This window comes from Urocampus carinirostris, chromosome 6 (assembly GCF_059441175.1).
Source record: "Urocampus carinirostris isolate Australia breed hairy pipefish chromosome 6, RoL_Ucar_1.0, whole genome shotgun sequence".
Classification (NCBI taxonomy): Eukaryota; Metazoa; Chordata; class Actinopteri; order Syngnathiformes; family Syngnathidae; genus Urocampus; species Urocampus carinirostris.
In genome coordinates, this window is record NC_142354.1 from 31866327 (window position 1) to 31891978 (window position 25652).

Below are 25652 nucleotides of genomic sequence, written 5' to 3' on the forward strand. Positions count from 1 at the left end.
GAGTTCAATAATACTTTGGAATTAGTTGGCACGTTCGCCTAACACGCGAAGGGTCACCGGTTCGAGACCGAGGTCGACATTTATTGGTTTGGAGGGGATAGGGACCACCAAGCTGTAATCGCCCAAGACACACCAAAAATAAATGATGCCCCATACGATAATCCTAGTGTTTAAGAGATCCAGCCCATCCCAAACCATTAAGACCAGAAAGTTTAGAGATCGAGTACGAAACCGCAGCCGAGTACTGATGACGTAATTTCCATGCGACGCTGCAGGAGGTCAAGAAGTTAAGCACTGTGGCAGTGCCGCAGAATCACCGAGCCGGTAGTCAGATGAAATCTTCTCCTTTGTTGAGGCTTTCCTCTCGAGTCGGCTATCTTTCTCCTCGACAAACGAGGCTGGACAAGGGGCAGACATGTCTTACTGCAAGCAAGAAGGTACAACTGCTGTCTGTTCATTCATTTTCTGCGCGTGTCTCCAATGTCACCGCGGTGCGGCCATGCTAAAGCTAACTTTCTACCGCCACTTGACTCAACTGATCTACTGGTTAAAGGTTTTTCACTCGTGTCTGGATTCGTAGTATAGTATCGTTTTATTTTTTATTCTTAAAAATTTCCATGCATTTTCAGACATACTTTTATATCTTAAAAGAAAAATCTGTATCACCTGGCAGTGAGCGAATGTGTAGTTCTAACTGTAGTGTGTTTCCAGGAAAAGATCGAATCATATTTGTGACCAAGGAGGACCATGATGCCCCAAGCAATGCCGAGTTGATAGCAGACGATCCTCTTGATCCATATGAGGAGCAAGGTTTGTAATTTAGTACGCACAGAGAAATTAGTGGGGCAGAGTTTTGTGTGGAAACATCGCTAAAAGCAAACTCGTTTATTGACATTTCAATGCAATGTCTGGACTGTGTGTACTGTAAGATCAAACATCCAGTTGGATCCACCATTTCTTTTTGTCCCTCATCACCCCCCTCCGGAGGAAGTAGAGCCTATTTACAACAAAGACAGTTAAAACATGTTCTTTGTTCCTTTATCTCTTTGTTTCATTATCCTCACTGTAAAATGTGGAGCTGGAGTCGTCTTATTTCGTTGTTACAATGTATCCCATGTTGTAGCAATGACAATAAAGGTATTCTATTCTGTTCAAACTCTTAGTGGTAAATTCCTGTTAATGTTTGTTTCACGCCAACCCACAGAAGAACACCTTGGTATGACGTTAATCTGTTCTGAGGTGGAGATCGCAAATTAAAATTGCTGTATAGCGGGGGATAGAACCTTTGCTAATCCGCTAATGCCGCCCGAACATCCTGTGCCTCATGTAAAGTGTTAAAAGGACTAAATGGTATACAGTAAGTACAGAGATCCCTCTGTTTTCGTGGTTAACGGGGACCAGAACCAGCCGCACAAAGGGAAAATCCTCAGATTAGGGTCACACCTTTTGAAAAAGCCCCAAAAGAGTTAAACTTAAATCGAAATAACGTCTTTATCGACTTAATGTTCACCACTGTAACAGAATGACAAATACAGTTCTACAAATGACGCACAAACCATAATTGCAGCGGAATAGAGGTTGTTTAGTCATTATACTAAAGTAAAGCACAATTGGAGGGCTTGTCTTTTCAGAGTAAGAAAGCAATTTAGAGAGCAGCTGGTTAGCTGCGCACTATCATCGGGTGTCCTCGATTTGAGATGTCTCCGCGGTAAGGGTTCCAACTATAGTGGATTCCCACGGGTTTTAGCTCCAGGTAATTTATTTCATGGCTAATTAATCTGCTCTTGTTGAAATAGCTTATTCATAGCAGTAGGCAGGTTTTGCAGCCTCACAATTGCTTTCTATCCTCATGCTGCCTCAGTTAATTCCTAGACCTGATAGCAATCAACGAAGCACCCTGTGTTGATTTTTTTTGTGCTACTCTGACATTCCCGAGAGTTTGATTTAATTGATGAATTTATTTTCAATGAAACGAGCCGCTAAAAGCTAGCGGCCACAATCCTTCCCAGATTGTTTTGATTCCGAGACTGCGGATGCCCACCCCAGCTGTTTGACAACATACATGGGCCTATCACAGTAGTCCACGCAAACAGTGACGCCCACCCAATACGCACACACGTAATCTGCCTCGTGCAGCACTTACTCTGTGCTCTCTCTGACCACAATAAACGATGTGTTGATAATGATGGCAATCAAGACAATTCAATTCAAAATCTGCAAAGGAGTGAACCAGCGGTAACCAAAGCGTGAAGTAGAAATGTATGTAAATAAACATGAACTGTAAAAGAGAAATTAATTTTTAATTTCCTTTAGTGTGACGTAACTTGATCTGGTTGTAGACAGAGAGAGGTGCATAGGGGAGGTGGAGACAATGAAGGGGGATTAAAAAGGAAACCAATTTTTAAACTTCTTTACTTTGACTACCTTCTTATTTTTAACATGGTGTCGATCGTTGATTGTTTTGGCCATGCAACTTTGCGAGGGTAGCAACTTGTGTGCCTTTTCCGTCTTTCTTGATAATTGTTAGCTTTGTTTCCATGGTTATCATGTATTTGCTAGCATCACTGCAAGCCTCCGATCCATGGTGAGAAAACAGAGTTCAGAAAATGAAGTATTGGTCTGCCAACTCACAAAGCCTTGAGGAAGCACACGGGATTCTGAACCTAAGAATGTCATTGAAGGACATTATTCAGGCAATAGCATACAGCATTTATTTTCATCGTGCCTTGACTCAAACAAATAACAGACCAGCATTTTATATGGCGTCGCACAATAGCTTACAGGCATCTTAGAGACACAACTTGTCATGCGGACAAACAACAAAAAGTTCGAGTTATACGTTTTCGAGCACTCAAAAATAGTAAGTTGTTGATTTTATATAGTGGGGAAAATGATTTAAAAAGGGGCCAAAAAACTCTTATTCCAGGCCATTAAGTGAAAACATCTGGGGACACCCTCTCAGTGGCTTACTATAGCCTGTATTATATTTTCTTCCCGTGTGTCTGCAGGGCTCATCTTAGCCAATGGTGACATCAATTGGAACTGCCCGTGCTTGGGGGGCATGGCCAGCGGACCTTGCGGCACTCAGTTTAAGGACGCCTTTTCATGCTTCCACTACAGCAAGGAGGAGGTCAAAGGCTCGGAGTGCATCGACCATTTTCGCAACATGCAGGAGTGCATGCAGAGGTACCCTGAGCTGTACCCTGAGGAGGAACACAAAGAAACCGCCAATCCGTCAGATGCAAATACCACCTCCGTTACATCCGAGAGCCCAAGTGAAGGCCCAAGCTCGTCCCAGACTGACTCTTTTTCAGCAAGCTCACAGACCGAGGGACAGACTGCCAGCTAAGATTTAAAAATCCGACAGGTTTTTAAATCTCTGTCTACAACCACTGCTTAGATCGAGGCCTTCAAGCCACTTAAACACCTGAGAAAACGTATACAGTTTTGGCAGCCGGAGAAGAGGAACATGCTGTGTTGTGATGGTCATTATACAGAACCATTTCTGGAAAGTGTTGCATACTCTCTCCAACACAAGTTAGAAAAGTTGTCATGATTACCTCCATTTCCAGACTTTTTTTTTTTTAACCATGTCTGTTTGAATGATCCTCTTTTTCTGCCAGTCTGTGCATTACGACTGACAGATCTTCAAACTGCAAAACTACTGTTCTGCCTTACATGCCGTTATAGCTCATACAATTATGTATGCTTTTATTGTCAGACATGCAAGTGTTGAGTATTCTGATATTTTCAATGTTTCAAAGTTAAATTTTGTGAATTTTTCTATTTAAATGTTTTTTTCCCCCGGTTTATACTGTTAAGCTGTATATTTTCCCAACTGCTAGATGACCAATAAAAAACTTGCACACATAACTACAAAATAAAATGCGCGTCATCGACAAAACAGACAATTTTTTGACGTCATATTTCGTATTCATAAAAAAAATGATAAAATTAATCAAAACATTTTGTCCCTTAAATTATATTAATACTTATGGAATATAAATTGCATCTATAGAACCCATTACATGCAAGCAAATGTATTTGTATTTTTATGGTGTCAAGTATATTTTATTAAAATGTACGCATCAAAACATTCAGGGTTGTCATTTATCTACTGTGCTTTGAACAACTGTCTAAAATTTACATCTGCCGTTCAGAATAAAATTCTTGTGGTGCAACTTTTAATGACTTATTTTTGGAGTATCTCTTGGATATTGAAAGAATGCCCCACACACACACTTGAATGAATTAAAAAATCCTACCAAGTTCCAAAAATGTTAATTATTTTCTGGCGATCAGAATGGATACGTGGGAACTGAAAGACATACTGTTGGTGTCACTATTTCATTTAACCACTAGACAGCACCGATCGCTTATTTTCTCCCTCCATTACAAATGTATAATTTAAAATTACCGCATTCAGTACCTGTCCTATAAATCGAGCTCTGGTGATATTTTTCTTACAGAATTGAAAATATTCAAATCAATAAATATAAAGGCTTTTAATTCATTCACTTAAAAATTCGTGCACAATAGACAAGATAAAGCATACATTATGAATTACTTAACATTCTATTCAAAAGCTAACATTTTCCAACTCATGTCGATTTATCAATTGTCGAAAAAGAAGCATTGCGCTTCCTAGCTGCTGGCTGTACTTAGTCACGTGACCCACTGTTTCTACGACAACCGTTGACGAGTGTGAGTTTACCTCGTACAGTACTGGCAAACTGAGATTTGTGAAATGAAAATGATATTTTTTATGCACACAAATGTATCATTAGGGCTTCTATACGGACACCAGCTCGTGCTATTGTCAAGTTAGGTGTATGTTGGTTTTCAAATAGAAACGTCTTTTGCCATTTTGTCTCGCTTACGAAGGAGATCTGCACGAAACTTTCACTGTAGGTATGTTAAGACATTTTATTTTACTATAATTACTTTTGAAGTACTTTAATTACTGACTGAATTGTTTTTTTTTTATTCTGCACATGTAAAGCACACCCGCTGTTTTACCCTTCTAATTATAACACTGTAATAATAATAGTATTAACAAATTTTCTACGGAGTGAATAAATACATTTATTTCAATCAACCACTCACACTACTCTCGATCACTTGTAAAAATACAAACCTCGAGTCGACTATTCAGATAATTGTGTAGTCTTTTCATGAACGTTTATTACATTAAGACTCACGTTGCCTATGACATGCTGCGTTTACACATAACGACGGCGTCGATGACGTCATTGCAAAGAAGTATTTATTTATTTTCAACACTGAGCTTTTGGCGGCACCCAAACAAGGCTGAACCCCACAAAAGGGGAAAAAAGAAAAAAAAGATTAGACTTAGACATAAATTTATTGGTGATTGCCAATTTGAGTCGTGTTTTCTCAGCAGACGAGCTGGCAAGCTAAGCACAGTCAATCAATGACGCCATTAGGCGTTACTGCTTTTGGTAAAAAACATTGGAGTTTGTACGGGGGCAAACAAACAAACAAGGCTGACCTCACGCACAAAAAAAAATCAGGAAATAAATATGAAAGACTTGAAAATGAAAAGTATTTTTCCCGGTTAGTCTGACTTGTATAGGCGATGCGGCATAGCTAGCCAAATACGCATAACGATTAATGACGTCAGTAATCTGAAATGCTACCCAGATATTCCTGAAAAACTTTTTAGTCTCTGTTGCCTTCTCATTCTTTTTCCACTATTTTTTTGTGAAGCTTGAAATGGAGGGCAAACGTCTGCCTGGTTTTGGGACGTTTGGTTACAATTCGTCCCAAATGGTCCCAAAAGAAAAGCAACCTTCTGAGAGTGATAACAGGCAGAAACTACCCCCTATCAGAAAAGGCCGCAAGAATAAACAGAAGGGACTCTACTCCGATGTGTTTACTACTTTAAGGTTCAAGGTAAAACTACCCGCAAAGAGGTATTACTTGTAGTAATACACAATAGAGAAATATGCTATCTAACTTTGATTATGGCTTCAGTCTTGTGCAGAAGAAGAAGAATCCCAGGAGCAGCTATCTACTCTTGCTTTGAGCGACGATGATGATGATTCCGACGGTGAGAAACCTTGTAGGCCTCAAACTTGGAAATTTTCCACATCCAACTTCAATTAAATATTTACCGCTGTTAGAGTTAAGCTTTAAAAGCAGTTTAAAGTGATCAACTCTTAATTCAGAGTGACAACAATTCAGATGGTAAGAAACCTTTTAGGCTTGAGATTTTGAAATTTTCTATATGTAACAACAATTTAATCTTTAGTGCTGTAAGAGTTAACTTTTGAGTTAATAAGGTTTTAAGTAGTGGCGGCAGTGGCTAAGGAGGTAGAGCGCACGTCTTGGGATCAAGAGATCGCAGGTCGAATCCCGGCTCCTCCGTGTTACATGTCGAAGTGTCCTTGGGTAAGACACTGAACCCCCAATACCCCCAATAAGCAGGTTCGCACCTTACATGGCTGCACGGCCGCTATTGGGAAATGTGAAGCACATTGTAAATCGCTTTGGGAAGTCTTCATTGACTTGAAACGCGCTATATAAATGCAGATCATTTCATAGTGTCAAGCTATCCGCTTTTGACTGCAGCGATGATGATGAATCCTCCGGTGAGAAACCTTTCAGGCCTTGAATTTCAAAATGTTGCACATGTAGCTACGATTTAATATTGAGTGCTGGTGAAGTTAACTCTTGAGTTAAAGCTCCAAAGCCGATCAAAGCACAGTTGACTTCCGCGACGATAATGATTCTGACGATGAGAAACCTTTTAGGCCTCAAACTTAGAAAATGTCCACATGTAACTTTAATTAAATATTTAGTGCTGTTAGAGTTAAGCTTTAAAAGCAGTTTAAAGTGATCAACTCTTAATTCAGAGTGACAACAATTCAGATGGTAAGAAACCTTTTAGGCTTGAGATTTTGAAATTTTCCATATGTAACAACAATTTAATCTTTAGTGCTGAAAAAGTAAACATTTGAGTTAATGTGGTTATGTAGTGTCAAGCTATCCGCTTTTGACTTCAGCAATGATTCAATCCAATTTTAAAGTCTTTAAAATGTAAACACATAAATAGGATTTATATTTGTTCAAGCGAAAAAAAAGAGTAAAAAAAAAGTAATTTATTATGCATCATGATAAGAAATATAAAATATATAAAGAATATAAAAATAAAAATGCTTCATGAATGTAGCAGAAGAGTTTTTCGGGATTAGTAGTTATTTGCTAGTTTTGATCAAGGATCCATAATGTACTGTAAACATCCTTTTTATTTTTCTTGAATTCCATGACTAAATCTTTGGAGAGTGCTTGTTTTTTTGGATGAAAAGTTTTTCAACTGGATCAAAATGTGATTTAAAATTTAAATGGTAAAAAAATGTTTGCTTAAAATTGCGTCTAATTCATGAGGGTTGTTGTTTTGTTTTGTTTGTTTCATTTCTGTTTATTTTTAGACAGTCTTAAATCTGATGCATTAAAAAGTCGTTAAAAGTCTTAAATTTAACTTAACTTAAGCTGTAGGAACCATGTTTACGTGTGAGTGTGTATGTGTGAATGCGTAAAGTGATATGTGCATTTTAAAGCGCTTTGGAGGTAATCAGTGACCGGTTAAAGAACTATATAAATGCTTTCCATTTACCATTTACGATATGTGTTTATTGTGGATACAGTTCCAGTGTTTTGTACAGGGTTGGGTAGGGTTACTTTAACTTGATAACTTTCAATTACTTTTGGATTACTCCAATACCAAATATGCTAATAAAAGACAAAAGAAACTAAATATGAATAAGATTATGACTCACAACACGTGGTAAGCTTTCTCTCCTGGCTTTGATCTCTTTGATCTCCGGCAAAACTAACATAAAATGCGACAGAAACAAAATGAAAATAAATCCAATCAGCTTGCCAACATCATTTTTGCCGTTCCATGTGTTCCGTTACTCCCCAAACCGTTCACAAAATTTAGTAATTGTATTCATATTTAGTTTCTTTTGTCTTTTATTAGCATATTTGGTATTGGAGTAATCCAAAAGAAATTGAAAGTAATCAAGTTAAAGTAACCCTGCCAAACCCTGGTTTTGTATATACTTAATCAATGCTTTTGTTGACCTTTGTTTTTTTTTCCAAAGAATCGGACTCAAAGTCTCCATTTGCTAAGTACAAGTTTGATGACAAGGACTATTATGGCCCTTTCTCCAAGCAACTACTCACAACTTACTTCAACCGCGGTGGAGATACGCCCAAAGTCCAGATGCCATACAAAACTGTTCCTGGCAGAAGCCCACGTGATTTAACCAAAGAGAGGTACAGCAGGAACTCATGAAAAATTGTAATATTAAAAATAAAATTAAAAATACTTGGCCCCATCTACCCGTGTTGGGCTATATGAGGCATGTAAGCACATTGTGTTGAAGGGTGATAGTACAATTCAAGAATATAGTCGATACATAGTTGCACCTTGGGCTATTTCTTCGGGTTTTTTTTTTTTCAAATTCTATCAATACTTATCAGTGTTATCCAAAGATTCCAACACATCTTCTCCAAAGGTGCCGAAGAGAATATTTGAAGATTGATTTTGAAAAGCTCCTGTCAGAAAAATCAATTGATTCCAATCTGTTGATGCCGCGTTGTTGGGACTACAATGAAGCACATTTAACTGTATCTCCCTATCTTCCACTTGAGGTGAGCTCGGCGACTTTATAGGATCTTTTTCAAGTTATTGGCATATTTATTTTGTCTTTCATAGATATTTGACAATGTGGAGTATGACTGCCGTACTGCAGAAGACTGGTTGGTCCTGGGTAAAATTGAAGGATCACATTTCAGAAAACCTATCCCGGCAAAAGCGCTACTGCCTTTAGATGACACTGTATCGTTTGGTAAGAAAAAAAAAATTCTTATGAGAAATAAGACATATATTTTTACATCTAATAGTAACTCTATTATCAGAAAACGGCCAACCCCCTCCATCAGTAGAGTACAGCTGGCATCTAGTTGGTGTTCTTGACTACAATAGGGAGAAATGTCAGTACTTGGTAGAAAAGGTTTTCCCGAACAGCAACCTCAAAGAAGGGGAAAAAAATTGCCCTGGTACATTTCTATTCTGTAACTTGTTTATGACACACCCAGCCTTGGATTTACCACGACTATTTTTTTCCTCCTGAGGTGTAAACTGCTTACAAACAGGCAACAGGCACTGGATACCCAGAATCCGGGTGCTTTTTAGTGCCGAAGACCCCCGTGTCTTTGTCCAGCGGATCCAATTTGCCATGCACCTCAGAGCCAACTCGGAGTCCCTCATCCTCTACAACTTGACCGTGGACTGCATGCCCATCTGGGATGAAACACCGTCCATCGATCCGCACTGTCTTCACAGGATCACCATGCGAGCTATGTCAGGGTCTGGTCTCAAGCTGGATATGTAAGATTACGCTTTCATTACTTACAGTATTCTCTCGATTTTTCTGGTTAATCCGTTTTATAACCACCTGTAATAAGTGAATTTCCACACAGTGTGGATGATTTCGCAAAACACAAGGAATCTGTTGTTTTCTTCACCTGAGATATTTTTATGCCGCAAAGCACAGTAAGCATCTAGTACAATGATACAAGCACTCAATGGCTCACTCGTGAAAAAAGCATCGTGTTATTGGTTGATTTCCCATGACGAAAAATGCTACACTCTTTATACAGTGGATGTAATAGTTGTATTCATTCAGATATAGTGTAAGTCTATGTTTTTGGAAAGCCAGGTCCAACGCACCTTGTAAACAGAAGCGGAGCAGGAAACAGGAAAAAAGGACCCATTCGCGTAGACGTACTCACAATTTATTGGGGAAAGAAAAGTTGTCCAAAAAACAAACGGATCAGAGCAAAAACATAACAGGATCAAACGCAGGCAAATTAGGCATTTCTTGGAGTTAAACAGAACTTGCAGAAATCTCACAGAAGGTTCACAAAAATCTCACAGGGTTTAACAAACGCTCAGGCAAAGCACAGCTCAAAGGAATGCGTTTAAGTTCTCCAAGAAGCAATCAGTCAATGCGTCTCAGCCTGTGTCCATGGGTGGGGCCAATTGGGCGCCGTGGCAACCGCGCCAGAATCCAGCGCCACCCGGCTGGGACTAACTGGGCACCATGGCAACCGCGCCAGACGTGACAGATGGGGCGCAGCATTGCTGCCCACTTTTAGAGAGAGAGCAAACAAGCAGAGGACTTTGTTGATTTTTGTTTGTGACATTAATGAAGACTTTTTATTTTTATTTAACGTGAAGAGTTAAATGCATAAACGGAATATAGTTTTAAAATTATATCACCTGTGCTTTTCCTTCTGATCGGATTGCTCGCAAATGGCATGTTTATGACTCATTCTGTTGTCACTAGTCAAGTAAAAGGTTAATTCAGATTACTTTAATCAGGCAGTTCTCAAATTGGTTTGAGTGTACTAGTGCTCTTAAAGTGATGCCGAAATTCCGCAATGTACACAAAATATATGGTGATATGGTGAAGGAACGTTGTTTCATTTTTGAACCCTTCTGTTGTCATAGTTTCCAGTGACCCGCTGCAAGGTTGTCAAATGTAATAACGAATGTGTCTCCGGGGCCATAAAATCAAAATGCAATGGTAATAGATGGTTATGGATGAATACAATGTTTGTTAGGATGTTGTATTAAATATATTAAGCAATACTCCTTTCTTTTTGGTGGTCAGGACCAATGTTCCCTCTAAGCTGCGTGTGTGCGCAATTGCGCACTGCCCAGAGCTTTTCCGCGCACAAGGAAATCTAGCCAGCTCACAAAAATCAGGGCTTGAAATTGCTAATTAAGAAGCGGATTAAGTCAAAGTTACAGTGCATGAAGGTAAAAATACACGGGTTCCCCTGATGTTGTGTTATAAATGCCGTATTTTTAAGTTAATGTCGAAGTACAACCAAGTTGAGTAAAGTTAGTAGAGTTTTTCAAGAACCGGCTTCTTCGGCTCGCCTCACTAAAAGGAACCGGCTCTTTCGGGTCCTAGACGGCTCTTCAAGTTGTTTTTGCTTCTTTAATCCCAACATGACCAAATAATATGTAAAATTATGCACAAAATGACTTAAAGGAATGGGGGAGGAATAGAACAAAAAAGAGAAAAATAGCAAAATGAAAAAGGAGTGAAACGCTGACAAAAAGGAAGAGAAAAAAAAAGAAGGAAAATTTCGGAAAAAAAACTGAAAAAAAGAAAAGAAAGAAACAAAGGAAAAAAAGTAAATATAGAACAAAAAGAAAAAAGTAACAGCTTGGAAAAAATAAAGTTTTTTAAGGAATTTTTTAAAAAGTACAAAAAAACAGGGAAAAAGAAGAAAAAGTTTGTGTTGCATTCAAATAATTTCCAATTATATCAAGTCAATCTTCTTGCCAACATTGTACTTCCCCTAAAATTGTTTTAATTAAATACAGTTGTGTATCGTGCAACCGACTAAATTAGCCCCCAAAAATGTTAGTATCATGCGACAAAAGATGCCAGGGAAAAAAAAAGGAAATCTTGTGAAAGAATTGTAAAAACAAATGACATTTGTAGGCCGAACAACCTTTGCAATAGTACATTAGGCAATTCATTCAAAAGTGAAAAATAATTTTGCATTGCCGAAAACTCAGCAAAATGTCAAGTTTTGGACATGTTTGATAATGATTTATTTGCCACACTTTGGATTGCTGTTGCTCACTGTTGTTTCAAGCGTTGCTCACCGACTTTGTGTGAACGCTCAGACCCGTGGAAGATTGGAGGGAACATTGGTCAGGACTGAGTCAGAGCCAGGGTCAAAATTGACCAGCTAACAACGGTTAGCGGGGCCATTTCCTAACACAACATGAGGGTTAAATAAAATGATTGGGTTGACTTTTTACGCAGTGTCAGAGATTGTGTGGACGGCCTGTCCAAAGAGGTCAAGTTGGATTATGACCGCACAATGAATCGTTTCATCTTGGATAAAAGTGTGATAAGTCACCCGCAGGAGTTTTCACACATCATGGTCCCACAAAAGGAACACGAGCGCGTACCACGCAACGGTACAAGTGCAATTTGTTTCATTCATATTTTGACTGATATTTAGCTTTTCTTATCAAATGTCTTCTTTCTTGTTCAGGGTGTGTAAAAGTTCCTGCCTTTGACTACAAGAAAAACCAAGCTGCTTTTTTTACTAAGTCCATGTTGACAGAACCGAAAGTTATCTGCACATTATCGGAAATAAGATCGGAGTGCAACAAACTGGCTACCATGAAACTATTCAATGTCTCTTTGACCAAGCCTCTCCGACTGGAGGAGTTTGAACATAACCAGACTCAAATGCAAACTCAGGTACAAAACAGTTGTTCTTGAATACAATATTTTTCAATGTTCTTTGACTTTTCTAATCACAGCATTCTTACCTGTGGAATATGGATTTTTTTCTTTCACTTTCATTCAGATTAGTTTATTTCTCCGGGAGGCCTGGATGGTCACAGTGACTTACAGCCTCCGACACAACCTCGAAACGATCGGCAAAGGCGCTTACAACATGAACGAGACTCACTGGGGTATGCACAAAGTTTCCAAGCTGAACAAACTGTTGGCTGTGGTGCACTACAACCTGCAGGACACACTTCGCAACCTTGTGGAGGATTCACTATTCTGCCTGAGCAAGCTGATTTTGGATGCATGCTGCAGTGTGCTTTCATGCCCCGATGACTTAGTGTGGGGTGATGACTACATCAATAGCCCCTACAAGTAAGGGATTGCAAGGATTCTTCTCAGTGGTGCCTCAGCTTTTAAACTTAATGATAAACTCATTAATCCACTCTAGCCTGTGTGAAAAATCTACTTTTTCCAATGAAAGGTGTATCTTACCAGCAATTTACCCCTAAATATGTATATAATAATGATATACAGTATATAAATTAAAAATAAGTAATAATCATACTTTGATTTTAAACATTTTTTTAATCATTCTTTGCCATAATAGTAACTGGTTAGCGAGATTAGACACGGATCATAAATGTCCTGTTTTCTTATTATCTCTTTTTTTCCCCCAATTCACTAGTAGTATAGTCTTTCTTCCTTGTTGCCTTCCATTTCTCAGCTGTTTTTGGGAGACATAATGATGCGTTTGAAAACCCCCAAAAAGCACCAAGTAAGAAAAACTTAATAGAGGGCTGGTCATAGGTCTGTTCATGTTGGATCCTGGATGAGTAAGAACACAGTTCCGAAGAGTCAACACCCACAAGGCACTAAAATTCGGTCGAAAGCGAAGGCAAGTTTATCTTGAAAATTTTGGTCAGTGGTCATTTTGGTCGAGGACAGAGGTGTTCGTAAAGTGAGGCAGCATTTTAATTCTCCTTACCAAATCACAGTTTAAAGGTGGGTTGCGTAGTTTGAGGTGTCCTTAAAAAGTTGAAAGGTAAATATTTTCTCAGATGTGTTCTGAGCTTTATTTTCTATTGCGCCTATCTGCTTTTATATGAATTTCATCAGACCTGTTTGGAACGGAACAAACCCCCAAAAAGATGAAAAAAGAAGAGTATCTGAGCGTGTCTAAGAAGTGCCATGTACTTGCACGCAAATTATGTGTTACTCTGCGACCATCTCTTGGCTTAAGGTCAAGATTGCTGCTTTAAGTTTTCAAATCACAAACTCCACCTTTATTTGAGCAATTTTGAGGTGTTGTGCATGTTAAGCCAGCTGTAATATTGAAATGTCAATACTTAATATTTGCATTCTGTAACTGTCAAACGCAGCTTAGTCTGTACAGATCATTGACATCTAAAGCCGTCAATGGCAGTGAATGAATTTTCAGAATAATTTTTTTATTTGCCATTAAGTTAATATTGCATGATGTATTTAGCTCTCATTTATATAAAAAAACTTTCTTGGATACAGATTGATTCATTGATTGATTGATTGTTTTGTTATTTCATGTGTCTTTGTTTTCATGCAGGCCAAAGAACAAGCCTTTATTCCTTGTGGATTTGAATATGAATGAGTCGGGTGTATTTTACAGTACAAATTTGGACAATTTTGAGGCATCTATTTTGAACCTATTTGACGAGGGCATACTAGTCACACACAATATACCAATGCTTGATAAGGTGAAACCAAATTTTTTTACACAGAAAGTCTACCATAAGTACAATATCTACATTTTTCGTGTGTAAAAAGAATGGCTGTATTTTGTCTGTTCCAGTTTATAATGAAGAGGCTGTTATTTGGTGACGATCCTGTGCTGGACTCAGTGCATCTTTGCGAGCCAAAAGTATCACAACTGAGAGAAAAAATTTGCTTGGCTCTCAAGAAAGCTATCTTACCTCTCAAGGCTTATTCAGCAGAGTATAACAAATTCGTTGAGCTGTACAGCCTTAAAATCGAAGACCACTTCATGTAAGTGTGCGTTTCTATGAAACACATTCATCACACCCCAAAAATCCTCTGTCTTTACAGGGTCAGTGGCGATGAGGAGAAGACAGGCAAGGCAGTAAGGTTAGAAGTGGAAAAGCATTTTAAAGATAAAGAAATGCTCCAAAACTCTCTGCCATCCTCCATAATCATCGGTGCATTTATTGTTCATGTCGAGGGAGTACGTCAGTCCCTCGTCAACAAAAAGAAGGATTTAGCTATTGCGACTTTGGAGCACCATGCTGACAAACTAAGAAGGCAGATGGATGATGTATGTCATTTTTCTAAAATGTTTGGCATTTTGGACTGAATTTAATTCCTTCTATTGCTTTCCAGGAATGCGATGACTTCAACACCATTGCTCACACGCTAGGCGAACGTTCCAATTCCATTGAGGATCTGACAGAGAAGAGAGAATGGATGAAACAAATCCCTGACCAGCTCAAGAGTTGCAAAGTACGAAATACGCACGGACCAGGGCAAGAAACAGAATTTAGAACCCACTGGCGTAACGTACTCACAATTTATTGGGGAGAGGACGAATGCGCGCACACTCGATCCGGGGATAGGTGGTCGCAGAAGTGGATTGAATTCCAAACAAAAGCATGGTAAAAATCAAACAAACCAGGCCAAAAAACAAAACAGGATCAAACGCAGGCAAATTCACAGACTAGGCATTTCACAGAGTTTAACAGGAGTCTTTCAGGAGTTTCACAGAAGTATCACAGACGCTCAGACAACTAACAGCTCAAAGGAGCGCGTTTAAGTACTGCCAAGAAGCAATCAGTCAATACGTCTCAGCCGGTGTCCCTGGGCAGGGCCAATTGGGCGCTGTGGCAACCGCAACAGAATCCGGCGTCACCCGGCCGGGACCAACTGGGCGGCACGGCAACCCTGACACGCACACGCTTTCATCCCACATTTATTTATCCCATCAAGTCCACTTCATTAGAACCTTTTTTTTCTTTTTCCTCAGGAGCGTGTTGGAAAAATTTTAGTAGAGTATGAACTATTTGAAGAATTTTTCTACAGTTTATCGAATGAAGATTTTGCCAAAAGGTAAGTATGCTTACCTTAAAATGTCCTAAAAAAAGTGTCTTTCCAATGTATTTTATGTTGCACACGTTTTTCCCCGTTTCAGGAGGCGCTCTCTTTATAGATTGGGGTAAAAAATATCCCATTTTTGGTCAAGAGTGGACTATTTGGGTTATTTGGACAGATAAAACCCTCTTTTATTTATTTATTTATTGATTGATTTATTCATGTTTTATTATTGATTGAAATACTGTAACAAGCCAAAAAAAGAACATGTTTTTAAGAGTCATACTCAGAATCATGGTATGTACAACCCTAGAAAAATATGTCTGATTTTAGAAACAACCTAAACATCGTAAAAGTGACTGTTTGTGCTTATGCACCAAATAGCAGTTCAGAGTACCCACCCTTCTTGGAGTCTTAGGAGGGTGTACTTGAGAGCGCGCCCCCTGGGGGACTCCCTCATATTGCTGGGAGACTTCAACGCTCACGTGGGCAATGACAGTGAGACCTGGATGGGCGTAATTGGGAAGAACGACCCCCCTGACCTAAACCCGAGTGGTGTATCGTTATTGGACTTTTGTGCCTGTCATGGTTTGTCCATAACGAACACCATGTTCAGACATAAGGGTGTCCATATGTGCACTTGGCACCAGGACACCCTAAGCCGGAGTTCGATGATTGACTTTGTTGTCGTTTCGTCGGACTTGCGGCTGCATGTTCTGGACACTCGGGTGAAGAGAGGGGCGGAGCTGTCAAGTGATCACTACCTGGTGTTGAGTTGGCTCCGGTGGTGGGGGAAAATGCCGGTCTTACCCGGCAGACCCAAACGTCTTGTGAGGGTCTGTTGGGAACGGCTAGCAGAATCTCCTGTCAGAAGAAGTTTCAATTAACACCTCCGGCAGAACTTTGCCCATGTCCCGAGGGAGGCGGGGGACATTGAGTCCGAGTGGACCATGTTCTGCGCCAATGTTCCATTGTCGAGGCTGCTGATCGGTAAGGTAGTCGGTGCCTGCCGCGGCGACAACCCTCAGACCCGTTGGTGGTCACCGGCGGCAAGGGATGTCGTCAAGCTGAAGAAAAAGTCTTATCGGGCCTTCCTGGCCTGTGGGACTCTGAAAGCAGCTGTCATGTATTGGCTGGCCAAGTGGAATGCGGCTTCGGCCGTTGCCGAGGCAAAAACTCGGGCATGGGAGGAGTTTGGCTAGGCCATGAAAGGCAACTACCGAACGGCTTGAGAAAATTCTGGTCCACCTTTCGGCGTCTTAGGGGGGGAAGCGGTGTGCCATCGACACTGTGTGTAGTGGCGATGGTGCGCTGCTGACCTCGACCCGGGACGTTGTGTATTGGTGGGAAGAGTACTTCGAAGACCTCCTCAATCCCACCGACTTGTATTCCTCTGGATAAGTGGAGCCGGAGGACTCTGAGTTCGGCTCTTATATCTCTGGGGTTGAAGTCACTGAGCTGGTCAAAATGCTCCTCTGCGGCAAGGCCCCAGGAGGGGGGGGAGGATTTTTTAAGGGTTATTGTTCTATTTTCTTTATTAATTATCCATTATCCGTTATCGGTCAGTTCATAATACGCTACAAAGCCAAGGAGCCTGGACTCTTACTCTCAGCCAAAAGGCCAAGCTAAGGTCCTAGCCTTAAAGCCTTGCTGCGATCATTGCGAATGCACCGTTCCCGGATGCGTGGAGTGGACAGAGCAAGCTCTTATTCCATCTCCGGATTGCAAAAATCAATGGTCACATTGTATACAAATTCAGAACCCCTGACCTGACCAACACATTAAGAGGTCGATGAGATCCACCTGGAGTTCATTAAGGCTCTGGATGTTCCCACCGCACAGTCTTATCTGGGCTGTGCAGTCCCTGTATTCCCGGTGCCAGAGTCTGGTCTGCATTGCCGGCAGTAAGTGGGATTCGTTCCCGGTGAGGGTTGGCTGCACTTTGTCACCGATTCTGTTCATAACATTTATGGACAGAATTTCTAGGCGCAGCCTTGGTGGGGATGGAGTCCAGTTTAGCGGCCTTAGCATTGCATCACTGCTTTTTCCAGTTGATGTGGTGCTGTTGGCCTCCTCGGGCTGTGATCTTCAGCTCTCTCTGGAGCGATTCGCAGCTGTGTGTGAAGCGGCCGGGATGAGGATCAGCACCTCTAAGTCCAAGACCCTGGTACTCAGCCGGAAAAGGGTGGCATGCTCCCTCCAGGTTGGGGATGAGATCTTGCCCCAAGTGGAGGAATTCAGGTATTTTGGGGTCTTGTTCACAAGTAGGGGTAGGATGGATAGAGAGATCGACAGATGGGTCGGTCCGTCGTGGTAAAGAGGGAGCTGAGCCGAAAGGCAAAGCTTTCGATCTACCAGTCGATCTACGTTCCTAACCTCACCTATGGTCATGAACTGCGGGTTATGACCGAAAGAACACGATCCCGGATACAAGTAAATGAAATGAGTTTCCTCCACAGGGTGTCTGGGCTCTCCCTTAGAGATAAGGTGAGAAGCTCAGTCATCCGGGAGAGACTCTGTGTAGAGCCACTGCTCCTCCGCATTGAGAGGAGCCAGTTGAGGTCGCTCGGGCATCTGATAAGGATGCCTCCCGGACGCCTCCCTCAAGAGGTGTTCCGGGCATGTCCCACCGGCAGGAGGCCCCGGGGGAAACCCATGACATGCTGGAGAGACTGTGTCTCCAGGCTGGCCTGGGAACGCCTCGGGATCCCGTCGGATGAGCTGGAGGAAGTGGCTGGGGATAGGGACGTCTGGGCTTCCCTCTTAAGGCTGCTGCCCCCGCGACCCCACCCCGGATAAGTGGAAGACAATGGATGGATGGTCCATTCTACAAATAAAAATTTCAATGATTAATATGGGAATATATTAAATCTCAGGTGGCGAGCTATCGAGTGGCCCCAAAAAATACTTCGTCAGATTGAGGAAGTGACCCTCCATCTTGTTGAAGAAGAGGAGCGCTTCAAGAAGATCCAGGTTGTAGATCAGGACGTCTTTGAGCAGCGCATTGAAGCGGTTGAGGTTTGGTCAACGATTTGCTTTTAAAATTGTGGAGAGAACTGTTAGATTAAGTATTTTGCATTCTGTTAATGTAGCGGTTGATTGCAAAATTGAACACTAGTGGCTAGTGACTTGCCTGAAATTGCTGTCTGACATATCTTCAAGTAATATTTATTTTGCAAGTATTCTCTTCTGTCTTTCCAGCTTATGGTTGGAAAGTTCAAGGGTTTAGCGGACGTCGATCATGCCAGTGAGATGGCTAATGACGTGAGGCGCGCTAGTAAAGAACTAAAAGAATGCCAGGGTTTGGCGCAAACCTACAACACCAGAGAACGCTTATTTGGTAATCCTGTCACAAATGTGAGTCAAGCAACATGTATATTGCCCATGGAATTGTGGAATCTGCAATATAATAGTCCACATCATCTGGCTTGATTCAGTATGACCGTCTGCACAAAATGGCAAAGACATTCCAGCCATACTATGATCTCTGGACCACTACCTACGATTGGATCAATCGGCATGAGAGCTGGCTTAATGATCCACTGACTTCCATTGATCCTGAGCTGCTTGAGCGCAATGTGACAGGCGCTCTGGATACTATGAATAAATGTAGCAAACAGTTCAAGGACAACCCCGGTGAGTAACCTCCATGCTTGTTTAGAAATGGATGACATGCTTGTTTTGGTGATTAAATGTTGTTTCTGAGGTTGATGACGTGTGGTTGAAACTGATGTAAACATTTTTTTACTAGATCTCAAAATGGTGGCATCTCTAATTCGCTCTAAGATTGAGGAGTTCCGTCCTTATGTTCCCCTGGTTCAGGGTTTGAGGAACCCAGGGATGAGAATGCACCACTGGGAGTCACTTTCAGACACCATTGGGATAAAAGTTGTCCCAAAAGCCAAACTTACGTTGTCCCGCTGCTTGGAAATTGGTTTGCAGAACCACATGGATGTCATAGCGCAGGTGGCTGAGACAGCTGGGAAAGAATATACCATTGAACAGGTAATTTTGTTATCTTAGTTGACAACAGGGGTGGGCAAACCTTTGGAGTTTCTCATTGAGTTAAAAATGTTTGCAGAGTGGCTTGGCCAGGAAGAAAAAAAATATTAATTAGATTTGTTTATACCTGCCAATACATTGTCAATCCCAAACCTTGGCAATGCATGAGGAAACAAGTGATATTTTTTTTCCAATATGTATGTATTAATGAATATACATGCAGTCATTTACACGTTATATTTATATTTCATCTTATATGAGTTTATAAATTGACCATTTTATCAAATTGGTTTTAAAACACCAGGCAGTCAAACAAAGACGTATATCATGCCTGCATTTCAAGCACAGGGTTATTTAATATGCAATAAAAAACAAAACATTTAAAAGTTTTTTCTTTTACATGGCATTTGATAAATATATTGGTTAAATATATGCAAGATATCAACATTTGCAAATACAGAAAAATGCACACTTGAAAAAAAAATATTCAAAATAATATTTACATTACATTATTTCAATGTACACAATGTTTTTAATTGGAAATACAGTTATATGGAGGAGATGGACGCTAAGGGACACTGGTTACAAAAGTGATACCAAAACAACACAATTCTTTCTTTGGAGTACTTTGTTTCAACTCTTTGTTCACCATGCTGGATTAAACACCCGAGTGGGTTGTATATGGCCTGTGGTTTGTAGTTTGCCGACCCCTGTGTTTGATACTGCTAGTAATGGATGAAAAACATTGAAACGCATGTGACTAATTAACGTTTTTTTTAACCTAGGCCCTGTATAAGATGAAAAATGAATGGAGCGGAATTCTCTTTGAGCTTATGGCTTACAAGGAGACCGGCACTTACATCTTGAAGAGTCCCGATGAAGCATTACAGCTGCTGGATGACCATATCGTCATGACACAAAGTATGTCCTTCTCCCCCTACAAAAAGGCGTTTGAAGCCGAAATCAACAAGTGGGAAGGCAAACTCAGAACAACTCAAGTAAACATGCAAATCCTGTTAAATTGCTAGGTCAATCACGACCTACTCATGTTACTCTACTGCCGTCTTGTACGCTTTCAGGATGTGCTGGAGGAATGGCTTTTATGTCAGGGTTCTTGGCTCTACTTGGAGCCTATCTTCAGCTCTGATGATATTAATGAACAACTGCCTGTTGAAGGAATGAGATATCAACAAATGGAGGAAATATGGAAGAGAATCATGAAAGGTGCTTACGATAACCCAAAGGTCAGTCTGAATAGAAGGAAGGTGACGTGTGATCCGCGGTTGCTCCCATTTTGGAGAAAACATAATTTACCTTCGACAAATCAGGACACATCAGGAAAACATGTTGTGTTTTGTAAATGTCCTGAGGAAGCTTGCCTAACTTGAAGTTTCGGACAATTGCCTTGTCCAAATTTGGAGAGGATTTTAAGACGTTTAAAACGTTAAACGTGATGGAAGGGTTTATTTATGATTCCTAAATAAACAATCACGATCCATTTTCGTCAAGTGCGCGTTCTCGTAACAACTTTTTCAGACAACACTTACATTAAACACTAGCAATAGAAAGATGCCCGATTTCTTCAAGTTATCGGTTTTATTTGTTTTTTCTGCTCTCTAAAATTAATAAATTAATAATAAATTAAGAGTACATCTTTCTATCAGTACTTGGTTTGTTGCTATTCAGGAGTTAAGTACTGGTATCATTACGAAGAAAATTGTATTGATCCTCTTTGATGACAAAAGATTTTTATAAAACTTAAAAAAATATATTATTGTCTGTTCTTATTCATCTCCAGATAATTGATTACTGCCCTGGTCCTCACTTGCTGGACAAATTGAAAAAGTGCAACGTACTTTTAGAACAGGTACAAAAGGGCCTCAGCGAATACCTGGAGATCAAACGAAATGCCTTCCCCAGGTAAATATTGACTTCTCAAAAGGCACAAAAGAAACTTCGCTTGAGTATTAAGCACATAAGGATTCTTGAAGTGTTTTTCAAATGGATTTGTGATTGATAAAAGTTTAAAATTTTTTTCACAGGTTCTACTTTCTGTCCGATGATGAGCTTCTGGAGATTCTGTCTCAGACCAAAGATGCTACTGCTGTACAGCCCCACCTTCGCAAATGTTTTGAGAATATTGCAAGGGTTGGTTCCTTGATCTTTCAATCAAAACTGGTTCATTTATTCGAACATGGTCTACAGCTTACCTGTTGTCTCCTCAGCTTAAATTCCAGCCGGATCTGCTGATCACACATATGTACTCTGGCGAAGGAGAGGAGGTAGAGTTGGCCAAGACTGTTATGCCCACTGGAAATGTGGAAGACTGGCTGAGGTTGGTCGAAAGATCAATGACGGCCACAGTCAGGGATTATATTGATCGTTCGCTCAAAGTCTACCCTGAGGTCAGTTTGTAAGTTGTTCTTTGAAGATTTAAATCTTGTTCGGTGTGTTTATTGGGCTTTCTTGGTGTTTCAGAAACCTCGCGAAGAGTGGGTTTTATCATGGCCCGGGCAAGTGGTAATAGCCGGCTGTCAGGTCTACTGGACCGCAGAGGTGTCCGAGGCTTTGGAGCTGAAAGACTTGGCCGACCGTCTCTTTCCTCAACTGCAAAAACAGGTGAAGAATTTTATAAGTCTGTATACCAGATGGGCTTAGTATTTTTTTCTTTTTGTGCAGCTGGGTAACTTGGTTCACCTGGTGAGAAGTGGTGTCTCCAAAATGCAACGAGCCGTGCTGTCCGCCCTCATCGTCATTGAGGTGCACGCTAAAGATGTGGCAGGCAAACTAGTAGATCTGGGAGTGTTAAGCGTCAATGACTTTGAGTGGATTAGTCAACTCAGGTTTGGCGTTCAAGCGATTCACTGATCAACACAGTGCCACAGTTTCTAATGTGTGCATATTTTTTAGATATTACTGGACTAGGGAAGACCTCTATATCCGAGCTGTGAATGCAGAATTTTTGTATGGATATGAATACCTTGGGAACTCTGGTCGGCTTGTCATCACGCCACTCACAGACAAGTACACTTTTTACCAACAGCCTTTTCTTTATAGATTTTTTTTTCTTAACTTTTCTTGAGATTTTAATCATTTCACTCATTTTTATTCCTTTCAGGTGCTACCTAACCCTGACAGGTGCCCTTCACCTCAAGTTTGGGGGAGCTCCTGCAGGTCCAGCAGGCACAGGAAAAACAGAAACGACTAAAGATCTGGGAAAGGCTCTTGCCATCCAGACAGTCGTATTCAACTGCTCTGACCAGTTGGATTTTATGGCAATGGGAAAGTTCCTTAAAGGTTTGGCCAGGTAGATGTTGTCTGTTATTAAAATATTTATGAAATGTGCCAAAAAGGTTGGTGGGTCGCCCAAAACAAAAGTCACTATTGCTGCTCTTTTGGTGAAGCTTTAAAAAAAAAATCTAATTCTCAAACTAACTTGAAACACCTTTATGTATATCAAGTGGTCTTGGCTTTGAATATTAAACAAGTTTTAATCACAGCTCCGGTGCTTGGGCTTGTTTTGATGAGTTCAATCGTATCGATGTGGAGGTGTTGTCTGTGGTGGCTCAACAGATCACCACCATACAAAAGGCTCAACAGCAAAGGGTGATTTGAAGCATGATTAGACAGAATTGTTCACAAATGATAATAATCAGCAGCAAATTATTTTTGTATCCAGGCAGAGAGGTTTGTTTTTGAAGGTTCTGAAATTCCACTCGTTCCTTCTTGTGCTGTCTTCATCACCATGAATCCTGGCTATGCCGGCCGTACAGAGTTGCCCGACAATCTTAAGGTTTGATATCCATGTTGAATTTGAAATGAAAGTGTGAAATCTGTAAAAAAGCTTAAATGTACCCGTGTTCTGTATTTACAGGCCCTTTTCCGTCCTGTGGCCATGATGGTGCCTAACTTTGCCATGATTGCTGAGATTTCACTGTACTCGTTTGGGTTCAGTGACGCCAAAGTTCTCTCTCAGAAAATAACCAGCACTTTCACACTCTCCTCAGAACAACTTAGCTCTCAGGTAAGGACATAGGACTTATGACTAAAGAAATATTTCTAAAAAATATAGATGAAGCCTGTGTCAGGTAATGTCAGTAAGCAGGATTTTTTAAGCCCCAGTGTGTAGTATTTGACCACTAAAGGGCACTGTTTTCTAATGCAAAGGAAAAACAGCGCCAAATGATCCCTGCATAGCATAAATGCCAGACAAACATACTACTAGGTATGGATACTATCTTAACCTATGTTTTTTTTTAATAACATTGGGATGATAGTTCATGTTTTTTTGCCTAGTTTTGAAAACAATGGTTTCTTTTTTACTGAATGTAATTGTTTTTGTACCACAATAAAGAGTACACACTGTCCTTTCAAGATAGCTGGGATGGGCTCCAGCTCCCCTGTGACCCTACTCAGGATAAGCGGTGCAGATAATGAGTGAATGAATATATATTCATGTGCATCCACGAGTCTAAGCCTGATTTATATTGTTTTTCTGGAGTATGCGTTTAGTTAAGCAGCAGAATGAAATCATATTTGTAGAGTGAGCATCAAGATAGATGTTGTTACCCGAGCAACTACCACAGCAAATGACAAACCAGCCCTGGCATTGAGAATAATTTGAATAATATGTTTTGGCGTGTGGATGAACACATATAGGGGAAGCAGGAACTGCAGGCAGAAGTGCTCAAAACAAGAATGGTATTTATGACCAAAATCAAATAAACAGAGTGGGCTCAAGACAACTAACAAAATACCAAAACCTGGAACCGGAAAATACAAGTAGCAAAGGAACTAGAAATAAGCAAACATAGTGTGGTGTTAAAAATGACACAAGGAGGATGACAGGAGAACTAAAAAAATCTCAATGACCCAGCTGAGATTACAGGGTTCGGGATGATTGTGCATAGGTGTCTCATATTTGGACATCCCTGTGTCCAGTTCAAATTTCCAGTTAAGGCCCTCTGGTGGTGGGAGGCATGTCAGACTCCAACAATCTTTTTGTCTCAGATTCTTTCGTGTTGGTTGTCCAGGATAAGTCCACATAAAAATGGACCCCTAGGAATTTAGATTACTGCAGTCGTTCCACACATTCACCTTTGACATACATGGGGGCAAGGGTAGCCTGTTTCTCTTGAAGTCCTTCGCCATGGAGATGTTAAGTGCTAGTTTGATAGTTGTATACCACCTCTCCATGTTCATGACCTCATCCCTGTAGGCCTCCTCGTTCTCCCCTGTTACCGTTGTGTCGTAAGCAAATTCGACGATGATGTTTTCTGGGTAGTTAGGGCTGCACTCATATGTGTAGAGGGAGTACAAGAGTGGGCTCAGCACAAAGCCCTATGTCGAGACAGCGCCGAGGGTGTGGGCAGATTAAAGTAGGCAGCCTAATTTCACCTGATGCGGCCGGTTGATTGAAAATTCCTCCATCTATGAAGCAGGTTGATGATGGAAGCCCCTATGTGGCAAGCTTTGGGATCAGAATGTCTGGTATGATGGAGTTAAACGCTGAGCTGTAGTCAATGAAGTCCATTCTAACATAGCTCTCTCATATCTTCAAGTGACTCAGCGCTCAGTGGAGAGTAGTGGTTATTGCATGGGTTTAGGTTGAGGGGCAGACAGGTTTTGATGTGGCGAACAACCAGTTTCTCAAAGCACTTTAATATGACAGGGGTAAGTGCTATGGCTGGTTGTGGGTGACTTTTTGGGGACAGGGATAATGGTGGCGTATTTTAACTAACCAAGATAATTGATTGTTCCAGTGATTTGTTTTGAAAATGTCTGTGAAGACCTGGACTAGTTGGTCAGCACAGTCTTTCATCACTCAGGGCCAGTGGCTTTCCTGGGGTTAACAGCCCTGAGCAATCCACTCACCTCATCAGGAGTGACCCTTTTTTCCTGCCGGGAGAGTTGGCAGCCGTGATCATTACTGCAGTGTACATACCACCGGACGCTTGCACAAAAAAATGCTCTTGGTCTATATATTTTTTCAACAAAATAATATAACATATATATAAATGTTTTACCTTATATATATTATTCATGTCAAACATGTGCAATTTAATCCAATGAACAATTTCCTTCTACGCACAGGATCATTATGATTTTGGGATGAGGTCTGTGAAGTCTGTCATCTCAGCTGCTGGAAATCTAAAGCGAGAAAATCCCAACATGAATGAGGTTTTTCCTCCATTATTTTACTTTACG

General features: G+C 40.7%; 2 protein-coding genes across 2 annotated transcripts in view; both read left to right on the forward strand.

Annotated features, from left to right (window-relative positions):
* The first annotated feature begins 235 nt into the window (after window positions 1-235).
* On the forward strand, window positions 236-4181 carry LOC148364587 (mitochondrial intermembrane space import and assembly protein 40-like). The gene is made up of 3 exons (XM_088338730.1): window positions 236-437; window positions 712-810; window positions 3009-4181. The coding sequence occupies exons 1-3, from the start codon at window positions 416-418 to the stop codon at window positions 3347-3349; spliced, it is 462 nt and encodes a 153-aa protein (XP_088194856.1). The 5' UTR covers window positions 236-415; the 3' UTR covers window positions 3350-4181.
* A 629-nt stretch (window positions 4182-4810) lies between these two features.
* Window positions 4811-25652, forward strand: part of dnah1 (dynein, axonemal, heavy chain 1) — a 49516-nt gene continuing 28674 nt past the window's right edge. The window contains exons 1-33 of the mRNA XM_088338731.1: window positions 4811-4907; window positions 5731-5916; window positions 5998-6073; window positions 8130-8304; window positions 8547-8682; window positions 8747-8879; window positions 8950-9090; window positions 9166-9421; window positions 11886-12043; window positions 12121-12332; window positions 12442-12740; window positions 13948-14098; window positions 14194-14387; window positions 14448-14673; window positions 14739-14858; window positions 15379-15461; window positions 18320-18461; window positions 18645-18800; window positions 18881-19079; window positions 19195-19448; window positions 20231-20443; window positions 20525-20689; window positions 21244-21365; window positions 21488-21593; window positions 21671-21850; window positions 21924-22064; window positions 22125-22288; window positions 22356-22469; window positions 22564-22752; window positions 22946-23051; window positions 23125-23238; window positions 23320-23469; window positions 25539-25625. Of these exons, the coding sequence (XP_088194857.1) occupies window positions 5737-5916; window positions 5998-6073; window positions 8130-8304; window positions 8547-8682; window positions 8747-8879; window positions 8950-9090; window positions 9166-9421; window positions 11886-12043; window positions 12121-12332; window positions 12442-12740; window positions 13948-14098; window positions 14194-14387; window positions 14448-14673; window positions 14739-14858; window positions 15379-15461; window positions 18320-18461; window positions 18645-18800; window positions 18881-19079; window positions 19195-19448; window positions 20231-20443; window positions 20525-20689; window positions 21244-21365; window positions 21488-21593; window positions 21671-21850; window positions 21924-22064; window positions 22125-22288; window positions 22356-22469; window positions 22564-22752; window positions 22946-23051; window positions 23125-23238; window positions 23320-23469; window positions 25539-25625 (5142 nt within the window). The 5' untranslated portion in view covers window positions 4811-4907; window positions 5731-5736. The remainder of the gene's footprint in view (window positions 4908-5730; window positions 5917-5997; window positions 6074-8129; window positions 8305-8546; window positions 8683-8746; window positions 8880-8949; window positions 9091-9165; window positions 9422-11885; window positions 12044-12120; window positions 12333-12441; window positions 12741-13947; window positions 14099-14193; window positions 14388-14447; window positions 14674-14738; window positions 14859-15378; window positions 15462-18319; window positions 18462-18644; window positions 18801-18880; window positions 19080-19194; window positions 19449-20230; window positions 20444-20524; window positions 20690-21243; window positions 21366-21487; window positions 21594-21670; window positions 21851-21923; window positions 22065-22124; window positions 22289-22355; window positions 22470-22563; window positions 22753-22945; window positions 23052-23124; window positions 23239-23319; window positions 23470-25538; window positions 25626-25652) is intronic.

Bases quoted from the DNA above. Each gene is read 5' to 3' on its own strand.
- LOC148364587 (XM_088338730.1), top strand. From the start codon at position 416: ATGTCTTACTGCAAGCAAGAAG. The intron at 438-711 runs GTACAACTGCTG...GTGTGTTTCCAG, and splicing joins GTCTTACTGCAAGCAAGAAG to GAAAAGATCGAATCATATTT. The intron at 811-3,008 runs GTTTGTAATTTA...GTGTGTCTGCAG, and splicing joins TGATCCATATGAGGAGCAAG to GGCTCATCTTAGCCAATGGT.